The 16,195-nt window shown below is 47.3% G+C and overlaps 1 protein-coding gene across 1 annotated transcript; it reads left to right on the top strand.

The window, feature by feature from the left end:
- The first annotated feature begins 200 nt into the window (after nt 1-200).
- On the top strand, nt 201-9,891 carry LOC113886354 (pregnancy-associated glycoprotein 2-like). The gene is made up of 9 exons (XM_027532510.1): nt 201-278; nt 859-1,009; nt 1,855-1,972; nt 2,066-2,187; nt 3,399-3,598; nt 4,522-4,638; nt 7,578-7,722; nt 7,810-7,908; nt 9,610-9,891. Exons 1-9 carry the CDS (start codon nt 226-228, stop codon nt 9,760-9,762), a joined length of 1,158 nt encoding a protein of 385 aa, XP_027388311.1. The 5' UTR covers nt 201-225; the 3' UTR covers nt 9,763-9,891.
- Nucleotides 9,892-16,195: the final 6,304 nt, after the last annotated feature.

The following is a 16,195-nucleotide window of genomic DNA, read 5'->3' as shown; positions in this document are numbered from 1 at the left end:
AGTTACAGTAGAAATATATGTATTCTGAGAATTGTTTAATCCAATGTCTACAGAAACTGATAGAGATAAAGATTTTATCAAGAGTTTGGTATTCTTTATCAGATCTATTAGTAGCCTAAAGGGGACAATTATGTCAGGTCAGAACATATATAGTTAGGAGCTCTTGGCCAGCACTGTAGGCTAAGAACCCAAACTTCCCTGAGTCTTTGGACCCAGGAGAGAAGCATGAAGTGGCTTGTGCTGCTCGGGCTGGTGGCCCTCTCAGAGTGCATAGTCATGTAAGTATGGGGACTGTAAGTGGCATCATCTCTCTTTCTGGGATTTCTCTTTTCGTCCTCTTATTCTTCCACCCATCAGGGTTAGAAGAGAAAGTAATCATTCCCTGGCAGTCTTAAATTTCAGCTCTCACTTATTGATGAGAATCTTGTCACGGGCATCGTTCATGGGGCAGGCCTGCAGGGTTGCATAACTCTGGGAGTACCAGTCATATCATGACCTATATAAAACTGGCACTCCTTAGAACTGTTCAGTGCATGACCTGTGCAGCTGTAGGTGTGGTGCTGTAGAAAAGCATTTCTCCTGCATTTGCTTCTAGGTCTTCTCTCTGCTCTGTCTCCTCTTCTGTGTGTATGTATCAGTGTCTTCATCTGTGTAGGCTCCAAATGGTCATCTGGTTTACCCAAGATTACACAACAGAACCTGTGTGCAGACCTAAGTCTTTGACATGTCTTTGCACGGCATCCTGATAAAAGGTGACACTCATAAAAAGGCTTAGAAAATGCACAGTGCCATTACAATGCCAGATATGACACTCATACTTGGTTATTGGCTCTTCCTTTTCCCCGTGCTTGGTAAAAGAATCCCTATGACGAAGATGAAGACACTTCAAGAAGTGGTCTTGGAAGAAATCAAGCCAAAATATTTCCTGGAGGAACAATCTTATAGCCTGTCCCAGGAAACTACTCTTGACCACAAGTTCTCATCTCATCCCCTGAGGAAAATCTTGAACGTGAGCGTCTTGGGAGGATGGTGCTCCACAGCACCCCCTGAGGCTCTGGCCTAGCACTGGGGCTCATCTGGAGGTGCCAGGTGGGATGTTGGGGCTGGGGCTCCTGCAGGAGGCAGACACAGTGGGGAACAGGAACCCATTCCCAGAGGAGAAGGCAGTCGCATCCTCAAATCTTGGTCTGTGATAACGGGGCCCAGCAATGACCATTTGGCAGGTAAACATCCATTTCTGGGACAAAAATGTGGCATTAGTTTCAGGGAGATTATTCTTTCTGAACTAAGTGAGCCACTGATATAAGATGAATGGTGAGATGTGCCAAACAAAAGGTAACACCAACTGCAAATCAGGTGTGAATCCCCAGGCAGAGAAAGTTCACCCTCCACAGATCCAGAAAAGGCACCAATTTACTGAGCCCCTAACGTATGTGACTCCGTAAAGGTCTAACACTATAGCTACTGTTTTATTTTGTTTCATTTTTAAAGGAGGGGGAGATGCTTATCTCTTGTTCAAGAATGCATAGGCAGAGAGAGTCAGAGAGAGTCAAAAATTGAATACATATCAAGAAAGGGGCCATCTTCGTGTTGTTGACAGGGCATGCTCTGAGATTAGCAGGAGTGGCCTGGGGTGAACTAGGAGGGCCACCTGGAGAAGAAGGTGATAAGGTTGGCCTTAAAGAGGAGACTGGAGAGCTTCTCAGATGAAGGGACCTCTGAGCAGAGGCTGTGAGGAAGGGCAATTGGAAAGTGATTTCAGGCCTTGGGATGCCCAGAGGGAGGCAGGATGCTATGAACGGAGGGTAGCCAGGCAGCCAAGTCTGCCCTAACCTCCCTCCTCGACCCCTGTAGATGGCCTACGTCATCAACATCACCATTGGAACACCCCCTCAAGAGTTCCGAGTCATCATTGACACCAGCTCATCTGACTTGTGGGTTTCCTCCATCTACTGTCAAAGTCCCTCCTGCTGTGAGTACCAGCCCCCCACCCATCTCGTCCTCCCTCTCCAACCCCCCACTCCATCCCTGGCACCTGACAGATACTCATCTCTTGTGTCGGCAGGTAAACACTTGAGATACAACCCTAAGGCATCCAGCAGCTTCCAGTCCGGCGATGGGAAACACATCAACCTCCGTTATGGATGTGGAAGGATAATGGGAGTTCTTGCCACTGACACTGTTCAGGTAACATGGGAACCAGGGCCTCAGTCAGGTCTGGTCCTGGGAGCAACCAATGCCTGCAAAATAGATGCACTACCAGCTGGGAGGGACTGTCTTTCTGAAAATCCCCTAGTGGCTGGCCACCTGCCCAGCAGGGCCCTGTCCCTGGGGAGACAGCTCCCCTGCTGACACACAAACTCCCAAAACAACGAACCCCAGAGAGGGGCTTGGGGTGTGGACTTGCATCTCCATTACCCAACGTTCATTTTGCTGGAGCAGGGAGAAGGGGCAATAAAGCACCCCCTTTTATATTCACAGGCTCTACAGGGCACTTTCATGGTAATAACTTGTTTTATCCTGCAACATCCCCAGGCAGGAGGTACTATTATTAGCTCAGGATAAAGACGAGGGACATGAGGTGCACAGAGCGAGAGCCTTGCCAAGGTCACATATTTTTTAAGTGGAGCTTCACTGACCTTCAGGACTCAAGTAGGTGTGGGTTTGGGGAGAGGATAAAACTGATCTGGGGCCCCTGAGGTAGCACAGGGCTTCAGGTATCCAGGCAGGGGAATCAGGGGTCACAGATGTAAGATGGGCCTGATAAAAGGGTTCTCACTCTAAGGGGCCTTTAAGACTAATAAAAACTATGGCCTGCCCCCCAACACACACAAAGTGCCTGAATATGCTCTCCCTGTTTCTCTGTCTGGGTCTCTGTCTCTCTCTGTCTCACACTCACACAGACACTTACACACAAGTGTGCACATCCCCAAAAGCCTGATATCCAGGCAGAATTTTCATTAGAACCCAGCCAGAGACATTGCATAATGGGCTTCTGTCTGCCTGGGCAGAGGCAGGATCCACAATCCAGTGCAATGAATTCAGTTCGTGTTTGTCATCAGATCATAGTGTTGCCAAAGAGAAGACTAGTCTGCTCTCTATTCATAGTATCCTCAGAGGGGAACCATTCAGTCCTGTCCTGAGTTTGGTTGCCCCACCTGTACAGAAGACATGAGACCAATTTGACTCATTCACATGCTGTTTGCAGGATAAGCAGGTATTGCTAAGATGCATGGCCCCACACAAATGGAACTCAAACTCCTGTCCCAGCTTGATATCCCCATCTGAGATCAACTGAGGATTCAGTTCTCTAGAGTGCTAATGGCATGTACAGTCCCACAGCCCAGTTCTAGTCCCACTTCCCAAACTTTACGTGGGCACGCTCTCCTCTCTCACAGATCGGGCGACTTATTGCCAAGTCGCAGACATTAGTCCTCAGCATGAATCAGCTCAGTGGGGCCTTGGAACATGCATCTTATGACGGCATCATGGGCTTAGCCCAACCCAGCCTCGCCATCCATGGGACCACCCCCATCTTCGACAACCTGAATAAAAACAGAATCATTCCTGAGCCTGTCTTTGCCTTTTTCATAAGCAGGTAAGTCTGAGCTGGACAAGTCCTCTCTCCAAATTAACTGTAAAATGCTTTCAATTGCATGAAAAATTAAAGACTACCTCATCCAGAATATTCCTATGAGATGGTCTAGCCTAGGAGAACTACGGCCCCAGGATCGCATCTGGCCCCATCACTGGGTTTTCATCAATACGGTTTCATTGGAACACAGCCATGCTCATGGGTCCAAGGGTGCAGTTTTGTCCAGGGAGGTGGAGGTAACAGGGAAAGCAATAGAAGGTGTCAGGATGTTAGAGGAAAAGGCAACAGGATTTGCTGATGAATTTGATATGGATGGAAGGACAGGGATGCTGGGAATGTTTCCTTCCTCATTAACATTTCACCGGGAACCCAGGACGAGCTACAGAATTTGTAAGAGCCAGCTCAAAAATGAAAATGTGAAACCCCTTATTCAAAACACATTAGGGATTTCAAGACAGGAAGAGTGGAGGTGGGCAGCCTGCTCAGCTTGAAGTTCCATAGATCGCACAGGTCACAGGCAAGAGAAGCCAACCCTGGGTGAGCCTGAACCCATATTTTTAGCGCCCTCAGACATCAGCTTTCCTGAAAAATGACAGGCTAGACAAGGAGGAAGCCCGACCCCTCCAGCATAGAGTCCTCCTAGGGTACATCTGAGCATTCAGCTGCTGGAAAGGTCCAGGCCTTCTTCAGAAGGATGGGTGGTCGGAGCCAGGCCTGGTTGAAGCCAGGCTGCTCAGCGTCGAACCTCTTCTGTGACACTCGTTAGATGGGGACCGACCCTGATCAGGTACTCAAGCTCTCCAAGCATCTGTTTCCGCATGTATAAAATGGAGACCGTAGTAATGCCTCTGATGGGTGAAGAAGTGCAGTCCTCAGACAGTGCCTGGTGTTACTCTCCTCCAACAAGCCCCTTCTTCTCTCTTCAGCTGGCCGCAGAAGAGCAGCTTGCTGATGCTTGGTGGGGTGGACCATGCCTACCACAAGGGAGCTCTCAAGTGGGTACCGGTGACCCAAACCCACTTGTGGCAGATAGCCGTGGACCGGTAAGCCTCCCCCTTTTAAGGCCACCCCAAATGATGCTCCCACACATGCACATGGACACATACAGTTCAGTTCAGTTCAGTCACTCAGTCGTGTCTGACTCTTTGCGACCCCCATGGACTGCAGCACGCCAGACCTCCCTGTCCATCACCAACTCTCAGAGTTTACCCAAACTAATGTCCATTGAGTTTGTGATGCCATCCAACCATCTCATCCTCTGTTGTCCCCTTCTCCTCCTGCCCTCAATCTTTCCCAGCATCAGGGTCTTTTCAAATGAGTCAACTCTCACATCAGGTGGCCAAAGTATTGGAGTTTCAGCTTCAACATCAGTCCTTCCAATGAACACCCAGGACTGGTCTCCTTTAGGATGGATTGGTTGGATCTCCTTGCAGTCCAGGGGACTCTTAAGAGTCTTCTCCAACACGCAGTTCAAAAGCATCAATTCTTCAGTGCTCAGCTTTCTTTATAGTCCAACTCTCACATCCATATATGACCACTGGAAAAACCATAGCTTTGACTAGACAGATCTTTGTCGGTAAAGTAATGTCTCTGCTTTTTAATATGCTATCTAGGTTGGTCATAACTTTCCTTCCAAGGAGTAAGCGTCTCATAATTTCATGGCTGCAATCACCATTTGCAGTGATTTTGGAGCCCAAGAAAATAAAGTCTCTCACTCTTTCCACTGTTTCCCCATCTATTTGCCATGAAGTGATGGGACCAGATGCCATGATCTTAGTTTTCTGAATGTTGAGTTTTAAGCCAACTTTTTCACTCTCCTCTTTCACTTTCATCAAGAAGCTCTTTAGTTCTTCTTCATTTTCTGCCATAAGGCTAGTGTCATCTACATATCTGAGGTTATTTATATTTCTCCCAGCAATCATGATTCCAACTTGTGCTTCTTCCAGCCCAGCACTTCTCATGATGTACTCTGCATATAAGTTAAATGAGCAGAGTGACAATATACAGCCTTGAAGTACTCCTTTTCCTACACACACAAATGCACTCACAGTCACACACAGACATATGCTACACACACACACATAAAAACAGATATATAAACACATACATAGGCAAACATATAAACACACATAGACACACAAATGCATGCAAACACACACACAGGAACACACACCACCCATGAGTTCATAACTGCCTCAGAGCTCCTGATCAGGCCTCTCACCAGGATCCTGAAAGGGTCCAGAGAGGCCTGGGCAGCTGGGGGAGGGCTGCATTCCTGTGCTGTGAGGTAGGGAGCCTGGTCAGAGGACCTTACAGTGTGGTGAAAAGAGGATCAGGGGGCATTTCACCAACCTGAACAGGATTGTGTTAAGATGACCTACTGACCAGGGCCACCCAGGACCTAGAGTGTTCTCAGTACACAGAATTGCCAGTTGAAAAACTGAGAAAGTCCTGAAAAACTGGGAAAACTGGTCTCCTCAGAGAGAAGTTACCCAGCAGTGAAGAGAGTTTGGCTGCAGTCTTGAGACCTGAGAGCAAGCATAAGAAGAGACACCCCACCTGACCAGTGCTAATTACCGCCCAAACCGGGCACACAGTGGGGCAGGGCTGTGACTGAGTCAGGAAGCTGGGATCCAGGAGTGGCCTGAGAACAAGGGGCAATAATTGATGAGATTCTCTGTGATACCCTCAGGCCAAAGCTTCCCTGCTCTTCGGAGGCCCCTGGGTCTGCTCATGCTCCCCTACCAGGGGCCTCAGGGTCTGAGCTGGGTGAGGGGGCGGTGCTGGGAGACAAACTCTCCCAGGGCAGCCTGTGTCTCCCCCACCACCACTCTGACCATCTGCTGTCCTAGACACCTCCATCTTCACTGTATGGACCGACCCATCATTGGTGAGACACAGATACAGGTCTCTGGGTGTTCCTCATTCATTCATTCGACAAACATACATTGTGCATCACCTGTGTGCTGGGCACTTGAGGGAGGCACTGAGGATCCAACTTGCCCTTACATCTAGTGAGGCAGACGTGCATGAAACGACTCACACACACAGTGAATTACCACCTGGGTACATGCTGGACACAAGGAAGAGTCTACAGAGAGTGAGAATGACAAAAGCCTGATCTAGTCTTGGGGGAAGACTTTCCTGACATAGTGACAATTAACCTGGAAGATAAGGAGAAATTTGCTAAACAACAATGATGCTAAACAACAACTCATTGGAAAAGACTCTGGTGCTGGGAGGGATTGGGGGCAGGAGGAGAAGGGGATGACAGAGGATGGGATGGCTGGATGGCATCACCAACTCGATGGCGTGAGTTTGAGTGAACTCTAGGAGTTGGTGATGGACAGGGAGGCCTGGCGTGCTGTGATTCATGGGGTCGCAAAGAATCGGACACAACTGAGCGACTGAACTGAACTGAACTGAAATGAAGCTTGAAGTCAGTCAAGAACTTCAGACACTTTCATTTATATATAGGCTCCAGAGGGTGCTAGGGGTAAAGAACTTCCCTACCATTGCAGGAGGTGTAAGAGTTTTGGGTTTGATCCCTGGGTCAGGAAGATCCCCAGGAGAAGGGCATGACAATCTACTCCAATATTCTTGCCTGTAGAATCCCATGGGCTACAATCCATAGGGTCACAAAGAGTTGTACACAAGTAAAGTGACTTACTAACTAGGTCTTTCCTACCCTGCCTTTATGTGTCATAAGATTATATTAATAGATAAAGTATTGGAGATGAAAAAAAAAAAACAATGATGAGGTTCTTCTAGGAAGTTCGCCAGTACAAGCCCAGGCCCTGAGCCTGGTGCCTGCAAGATCTGAAAGGAAGTTAAAAAGATTATGTGACCAGAGAAAAGAAAAACAGAGTCAGGGCAAGAGCTGAAGAGCTGTTCAGCAGAGAGTCAAGGAACGGATAGTGATGGGGGGGGTGGGGGGTCTCCAGAGTGACCCTACTGCCTGCTTTGTCCCTCTGTCTCTCAGCATCTCCATGAACAAAAAAGTGATTGCTTGTTCCGGCGGATGTCAGGCCATTTTGGATGTCGGGAGCTCATTTTTGTTTGGCCCAACTGACAGAGTCAGAAGCATCCAGAGGAGCATCAACCCCAGCCCCCTCCAGAATGAGCAGGTGAAGGGTCATGCCACAGAGTCATTCTTGTGCTCCCCACACACCAAGGATCACCTGGGTCAACCTCTCTCCTGCTTTCTTTTACAGCAATTGATTTTGTGTAACAGCACCATGACCCTGCCTCCTGTTATCTTCACCATCAATGGCATGGACTTCCCAATGTCCCGTAAATACTACATCCAGAAGGTGAGAGGACAACCCTGGGGGCTGGTTCCCAAATCTCAGACTTACAGGACCCCTTGGGCTCCTGCTGGGAGGAGTGCGCCCTCTGCAGGCCTGGTCACATCATTGCTGCACCTCAGATGCTGCTGAGTCCCTGTGGCTGGGCCAGCGCCTCCCACAAAAACCAACCACGTGAGAGGAAAGGGCAGTCTGGGACATCCATCCTCCTGAACTAAATGTGGAGACACCACTCCATGCTGGCATGGTGGGAGTCACAAGGAGAGGGGAACACTAAGGGCCTCAGGTTTCCCAGAGCTTCAGTTCAACCAGAGACCTCAGATGCAGGAACACAGAAAGTCAGCTCTAGCAACCCCTGAAACAGAACAAGTGACAAGAAGGATGGCTGGGAACAGTCCCAGTGTGCTGTGCCACCATAGTGATTAACAATCTCCCCTTCCCAACATGAAAGTGTCCAGATTGAGATCATAAATTACATGCTTATGCTAGAACTTCGCTGCAACGCTGCACTCTGTGAGTTGGGATACCGACCCCTCTGTGGGGAGGTTGGATGCTACGGTGAATAAAGGAGCACAGTGACTGCTCAGCCCCAGCACATGGTGGAGGCTTGATGTCAGCTCCCTGTGGGAGTTCAGAGCAGGCTGATGGGCTCAAACAAGACTTTGAGGAAGAGAGGGAATTGCAGTAATTCTAAACCACCAGCTTCATGGAGGAATGAGGAAGCCTTCTTGGGTTGAGGCAAATCTATAATGGATTCTATGGTACCCACGGGGGCTGTGCAAAGGTGCCCGGGGGCACATAGGGGTGAGGAGGGCTGCAGACCAAGGCAGCGCCAGGGTAAGTCACCCAACCCAGCCTGGAGTGGCCAAATAATGTGAGTGTAGGACCAGAAAGTTTTCCTAGACAGCCTGAGAGCACTATAAAGAACATGTTGTGACAATGCTATTTACAATGGGTAACCAACAGCAACCTACTATGTAGCACAGGGAGCTCTGCTCAGTGTTATGTGGCAGCCTGGATGGGAGGGGAGTTTGGGGGAGAGTGGATCCATGTATACGTATGGCTGAGTCCCATTGCTGTCCACCTGAAACTATCACAATACCGTTAATTGGCTATCCTCCAATACAAAATTAAAATTTTTTTAGAAAAAGAATGGGTTGTAGGCAATGGGGAGAAGAGTAGGTATTCCCTGTGGAGAAAACAAGAGAGCAGGAGTCAGAAGAAAACAGCAGAGTGTGATGGGGAGCTATGGGCCATTCTTTTCCTTAAAAAAAAAAAATACTTTAAAGTAGAGCTGATTTACAATGTTGTGTTAATTTCTGCTCTAAACCTAAGTCACTCAGTTTTATATATATATAAATGTATACCTGCTCTTTTTCGTATTCTTTCCCATTACAGTTTATCATGGGATACTGAATACAGTTACCTGTGCTGTACAGTAGGACTTTGTTGTTTTACAGTCTCTATATATTAGTTCGCATCTGATAATCCCAAACTCCCAGTCCTCCCCTCCCCATACCCCTCTGTCATGGCAACCACATGTTTTGGCCCTTCTTGTTCCTATACCCTCACTTCTGCAGCTGCTGTGAGAGCCACTGGATTCTTCCCAAAGAAGGGGGGAAAATGGGAAAGCTCTCTGCTCTGGATATTGAGGGGGATGGCAGGTAAGTGCTCACGCTGACTGGTGTGTATTTCTGTCTCCCCCAGGTTTCTAAAGACATCTGCTTTATAACCTTTAATGGGGGCACAGAGTACATTAGCCCCTCAGAGACCTGGGTCCTGGGTGACATCTTCCTGAGAGCATATTTCACAGTTTTCGATCAGAGTAAAAACAAGATTGGCCTGGCTCCCTCAGTGTAAATGCTGGGCTGCTTCAGGAATCACTCAGGCCCACTCCAAAGACCCTCACACGTAGGGCACTCCCACCCAGGGATGCTGGTGAACTGTGTTTGGTGTTATGCAAGCCCTGTCTTCAGAAAAGAATAAAGGATTTCATCTCAATAGAGCTAATACAAATGGTTGCTTCTGTTTGGGTTGGGGAGGTGCATCATAATTGGAAGGATCTAGAATCAAGTCTGAACCACAAGTAAAAGGATCCCAACTCCAATTGGCTTCAAGAAAGGAGAGACTTATTGAAAAGACACTAGGGATCTGGGATGCAGGAACTGGAGCAGATCCAAAGATCTCAGGGACTGGACCCAAGAAATCAGAAGCCATCAGCTCACACTCTGACACCCTCACACTTCCCCCTTCTCTCTTCTTTGATTCTCTTAGCCTGACAGCTTTCTTCCCTAAGGTTTCTACACCTAGTGAGAGAGTTTCAAGCTGCCTGCCTCACGCCTTTCTCTCTCTAAGGCAACTAACCAGTAAGGAAAGAAGCTCAGAAGACATCAGGGTTCAAGGGAGTGCTTTGAAGGGACCAACTCTGATCATGTGTCCAGTCCTGGACCAAGCATCCTGGCAGGGGCATGGAGTCCTATAGCTGGTTTAATTCATCACCTGGCCCTGCCTGTGATGACTGTGTGTGCTTGACCAGTTCCTCCAGAACCACATAGCTGAAACTGGGGAGAGGCAGCCCCAAAGAAGTGAAGAGTTTATGACTGAACCACCAACTCCACCACTTCCCATCCAGATGGATAGGGTTACAGTGCCTGCACACTCAGTCATATCTGACTCTATACGACCCCATGGACTGTAGCCCCTCAGGCTCCTCAGTCCATAGGATTTTCAGGCAAGAATACTGGAGCGGGTAACCACTGCCTTCTCAGGGGAACTTCCCAACCCAGGGATCAAACTCATGCTTCCTGCACTGGAAGCAAGATTCTTAACTCTGAGCCATCTGGGAAGCCCCCTTTCAGAGTGATGGTAAGGGGTAAAAAAATAGCTTCTATCCTCCCTGTCTCAGAGGAACATTGGCAGTAACTTTCTGCTCCAGGGGGATCTCAGTGAAGTCCTTCAAGTTGAGATGGTTTCCTTTCCTCCTCCTACCCCTAGTCACCAGCATTCTGCAACCCATACCTGCTGTGTCCTTCCCAGTCCCACTTCCCAAGGTTCAGGCCTGTGTGCATCCCTGAGCCATTCCTCTCCTCTGGGGTCCAGCAGGACCCTTCCATTGGCCTCCAGTGCTGCTGGGGAGGATGCCACTCATATAATGGGGGACCGTCAGCCTTTCTGACTTCCTTCAGGGGTAGAGCTCTAAACCATTTGGTTCGAGTTGCCATGGATTGACACTGTGAGAGTGGAAGCATCACTTTCTCTCACCTGGAGACCTGAGGCAGAGGCCCTGATGGGGACACCAGGGTCAGAGGCAGAGAAAAAGATAAGAGAAAAGAAAAAAAAGAAAGAATAAGTAACATGGAAAACAGACCCAATTCAATGCATAGTATTGAAAGGTTGCTGCTGTGAGCTGTGTGTTACACTGGGATTTGTGACCTCTGGAGGAGAGGATTTTGATCTGGGGGCAGAGACATGGCTAGATTACTTGGAGCTTTTTGTGTAGCAAAGTTTTATTAAAGCATAACAGAGATATGGAAAGCTTCTGACATAGACATCAGAAGGGGACAGAAAGAGTGCCCCCTTGCTAGTATTTAATAAGGTGTTTTGTGTCTGTTAGAAAGCTATTAACCAGATAACAGACACCTCAACGCTGAGGGAGTTTCACAGGACCTTTTCCCATAATATGCATTTTTGAGATAAGATGGCATGAGGTGTGTCATCCCCTGGCCATAAAACAATTAACAGGAATACTAGTTGGTTGAGCCATTTACAGCCCAAGGTTTGAGAAAAGAAAAAGAAAATTGGTCTTAGGTGGAACCATTTTAAAGAAAGATTCCAAAGCAAATACATAGTTTCGTTAACATAGCTTAGGAAAAAAACATTTCCATAAGAAAAACACATTGGGTAGCTCAAGGCAGAACCATGTGTCATCAATACAGAATTTAAAGAAGATTCTTTGAATTTTGTGTGGAGAAGGAAAAAACATCTGCCACTTGCAGTTTATTATTTCCTTCTGCTGCTTGGGGTCCTCTGGCCTTCCTACCTGTTACCCTCTCAGTATGGGCCTTTACTCTACAAGACAAGCGTCAGCAAGAGAGATGTATTCCTCATTCCTTCCGCATCTTTCATTCACTACAAATTTACTAAGCAGGTACTATCTGCCAGGTGCTGTGGTGGACCCCAGGGGAGAGGGATGGGTTGGAACCCGCCACCGAGTCGTGGAGACAGATAAAGAGACAATGCTAACGGGGAGCGCCAGATGGAGAAAACGGCAGGGTTGTGGGTAAGAGGCCAAGAAGTGAAGAGCTTCCTTTCAGGGAGACATGGAAAGGCTGGCATAGGGCAAGTGGAGGGTCACTGACTTCAGGCTTGTCACCTAACCCTGAAACACACCCGTCTACCTTGCAGTTGCCATCTGTGTGCGAAACGGCCACGTGTCCAAGGTTGCCTGTGCCTGGCCCCTTCAGGTGACACTGGATTATGATCACCTTGACAGTGAATATCATGAACTGAGCTAAATGGAGACTCAAGTGAACAGTCTGTTAAACTCATTTTCCAAGTAGTGTTCATAGAACCATAAGCCATGATTCTGTTGGTAAGAAATGACCAATAAGTGTAAGAAGCACAGCTCTGGTCAATTACATATGCTATCTTGCTGTCTCCACACAAGCCTGGCAAGGCATGTCCCCCATTGTACAGATGGAAGAAGTCTCCTCCGATCTTCTTCATCCATACTGGAGACAGGCACATAATAATCCCACAAGTAATACATGTTGACTAAATGAATGGGTGCATTTACAGATACTTCCAATAGAACACATTGGTGCATCCATGTTGGGAGACACACATGGTCTCAGCACGGCTACTGCCATAATATGAACTGGAAAAGGTCAGGCTTTGCCCCCCTAGATAAGCTGGGTCTGATCGGCTAGGGCTCTCCTAAAGCTAGGGCTGGAGCTGGTGTCTGTTAACGAGCCTCCTGTTCTTGAAAAGTGAAAGTGAAAGTCATCCAGTTGTGTCGGACTCTTTGCAACCCCAATGACTATACACCCATGGAATTCTCTCGGCCAGAATACTGGAGTGGGCAGCTGTTCCATTCTGCAGGAGATCTTCCCAACCCAGGGACTGAAGCTAGGTCTATCACATTGCAGGCGGATTCTTTACCAGCTGAGCTACCAGGGAAGCCCCTCCTGTTCTTGAGGCTCTATGTTTGTAGACTGTGCCACCAACATGAGGATAAATTCTGATCTCCAAAGCAATAATCTTACCCCACCTTCAACTTTTATTGTTTACAAATTGTAGATCAAAAAGATATATACCTTAGGTGAGAGAAACAGTAGGAAAAAAATAGCAAAAAGATAGGTCTGGAACACTTCTTTAAGAGTGTAATTTTGCTCAATCTTTCTGAAGATGTTTTGTCCTGAATATACATATGGCCTTTGTTCCAGCAATTTTGCTACTAATGATTATGCTAAAGCGATGGTCAAAAGCAGCCACCAACATAAATAAGCAAGAATGAAGTCCTCAGAGTCTCCTACAAAAGAGAATATCTGGGACATCCCAAGGTCAATTCAACATAGAGTGTCCACAGCATAGACAGACCATCACACAAGCAACTGCCTGAAAAATTGTTTTTAATGTTATGGGAAGTCATTCCAATAGGACATTGAAAGAAAAGAACAGGATACAAAACAGCATGATCCCAGGTTTGCAGAGCAGTTGGAACACAGTGCAGCCTCCTTGCCAGGCATGGACATTCTGCCTGGGTTCAAATCCCAGGGCAGGAGTCAGACGGTTGGACAGACCGAGGTGACAGCAAGGCCACCGTGGGAGCCACTGCAGGTGCATGAGGCCCAAGACAGGGTGGGAACAGCTGGGAAGTGGGTAGGAAGTCACACAGCATCCACAGGTACAGAGACAACAGCTCTTTAGGGGATGATACCTCCCACTCTAAGGAGATAGGACTGGGACCCAAGCAGGAAAGGAAAAGGTGCTAATATGTGTTCCTTCCACTGAGAAGAGAAAATATATAACTGTTTCCTCACTAACAAACCCTGAGAAACTTCCTCTTTACCTTTCTCTCCTCCTTCCTTCCTTCCTTTCCTTCTTTTGTCTCTGCTGTGCTTTCATCCCCAAGAGCTCACTGTTTCCATTGTTTCCCCATCTATTTACCATGAAGTGATGGGACCGGATGCCATGATCTTTGTTTTCTGAATGTTGAGCTTTAAGCCAACTTTTTCACTCTCCACTTTCACTTTCATCAAGAGGCTTTTGAGTTCCTCTTCACTTTCTGCCATAAGGGTGGTGTCATCTGCATATCTGAGGTTATTGAGATTTCTCCCGGCAATCTTGATTCCAACTTGTGCTTTATCCAGCCCAGCACTTCCCATGATGTACTCTGCATATAACTTAAATAAACAGGGCAACAATATACAACCCTGATGCACTCCTTTCCCAGTTTTGAACTGTTGTTCCATGTCCAGTCTGACTATTGCTTCTTCACCTGCATACAGATTTTTCAGGAGGCAGGTAAGATGGTCTGGTATTCCCATCTCCTGAAGAATTTTCTACAATTTATTGTGATCCACACAGTCAAGGCTTTGGCATAGTCAATGAAGCAGAAGTAGATGCTTTTCTGTGCACACCGTGGGCTTTACTAACCCTCACACCATGGGAAGGAGTCATGAAGTCTCAGATATTGGCCCTGCTGCTTGCATTCTTACCTTCAACTTCTTCCTGCTACTTTCTATCTTTACAAAATCCAGCTCACCTACCTCAAACACTGGGAACTCAATCTATTGGATGAGAGTAAGGCCCACATGGGGAAACAGTGGAAACAGTGTCAGACTTTATTTTTTGGGGTGCTCCAAAATCACTGCAGATGGTGACTGCAGCCATGAAATTAAAAGACGCTTACTCCTTGTAAGGAAAGTTATGACCAACCTAGATAGCATATTCAAAAGCAGAGACATTACTTTGCCAATAAAGGTCCATCTATTCAAGGCTATGGTTTTTCCAGTGGTCATGTATGGATGTGAGAGTTGGACTGTGAAGAAAGCTGAGCACCGAAGAATTGATGCTGTTGAACCGTGGTGTTGGAGAAGACTCTTGAAAGTCCCTTGGACTACAAGGAGATCCAACCAGTCCATTCTGAAGGAGATCAGCCCTGGGATTTCTTTGGAAGGAATGATGCTAAAGCTGAAACTCCAGTACTTTGGCCACCTCATGGGAAGAGTTGACTCATTGGAAAAGACTCTGATGCTGGGAGGGATTGGGGGCAAGAGGAGAAGGGGACAACAGAGGATGAGATGGCTGGATGGCATCACTGACTCAATGGACGTGAGTCTGAGTGAACTCCGGGAGTTGGTGATGGACAGGGAGGCCTGGCGTGCTGCGATTCATGGGGTCGCAAAGAGTCCAATATTCATTGGAAGAACTGATGCTGAAGCTGAAGCTCCAAAACTTTGGCCTCCTGATTTGAAGAGCCAACTCTTTGGGAAAGACCCTGATGTGGGGAAAGATTGAGAACAGGAGAAGAAGACAGCAGAGGATGAGATGGCTAGATAGCATCACTAACTCAACGAACATGAACAGGAGCAAATTCTGAGATGGTAGAGGACAGGGAAGCCTGGTGTGCTACAGTCCATGGGGTCATAAAGAGCTGGACACGATTTTGCAACAGAATAAAAAAAGAAAAAACAGGAGCAGGCACCAGATTTACTCTCCTACCTCAAACAACACCCAAGCAGACATATTAAACAAAACAACAGTTTTCAAACATTGGACATCTGGCAACAGAGGATAGATTCCTCAGAGGGAGGAACAAAGGAAATGAGCTCTACATAGAATCAACTCTAGACAATGTTCCAAATGTTTCCAAGTCTAGACACTGTTTCCAAGCCTGAAACAGGAAGCATATATCCAAGCAAAGCCCTACAGTCTCCTCAAGCTGGGAATCTGGGGTTCTAGGTAGCCAGAGTTCACAGGAGAGTGCTAACACAGAGAACTCTGGAAATCTATCGAGATACCACTCCTATTTTCAGCTGAGTGTTCATAGTACTGGTCTGGATTAGAGGAAACAATCCAGGAGCCTCAACTTGAGCCAAGACTAATTTGTGTCACCACCTAACAGAGTGGAAATATTTCATAATTCACAGGACATCAAGAGGGTGCTGAAGAGGATATTGCCTTGAATGGGGAAAAGTAACCCTGGTCTAAAGGCTGGTCTCCTCTCAGCTAACAAAGCTGAACAGCTTGCCTGTAAAAAAAAAATAAACTATTTACAGGAAATTAACAG

This window comes from Bos indicus x Bos taurus, chromosome 29 (assembly GCF_003369695.1).
Source record: "Bos indicus x Bos taurus breed Angus x Brahman F1 hybrid chromosome 29, Bos_hybrid_MaternalHap_v2.0, whole genome shotgun sequence".
Lineage (NCBI taxonomy): Eukaryota > Metazoa > Chordata > Mammalia > Artiodactyla > Bovidae > Bos > Bos indicus x Bos taurus.
The sequence above is the reverse complement of the archived record's forward strand: the minus strand, read 5'-3'. Positions and strand labels throughout refer to the sequence as shown.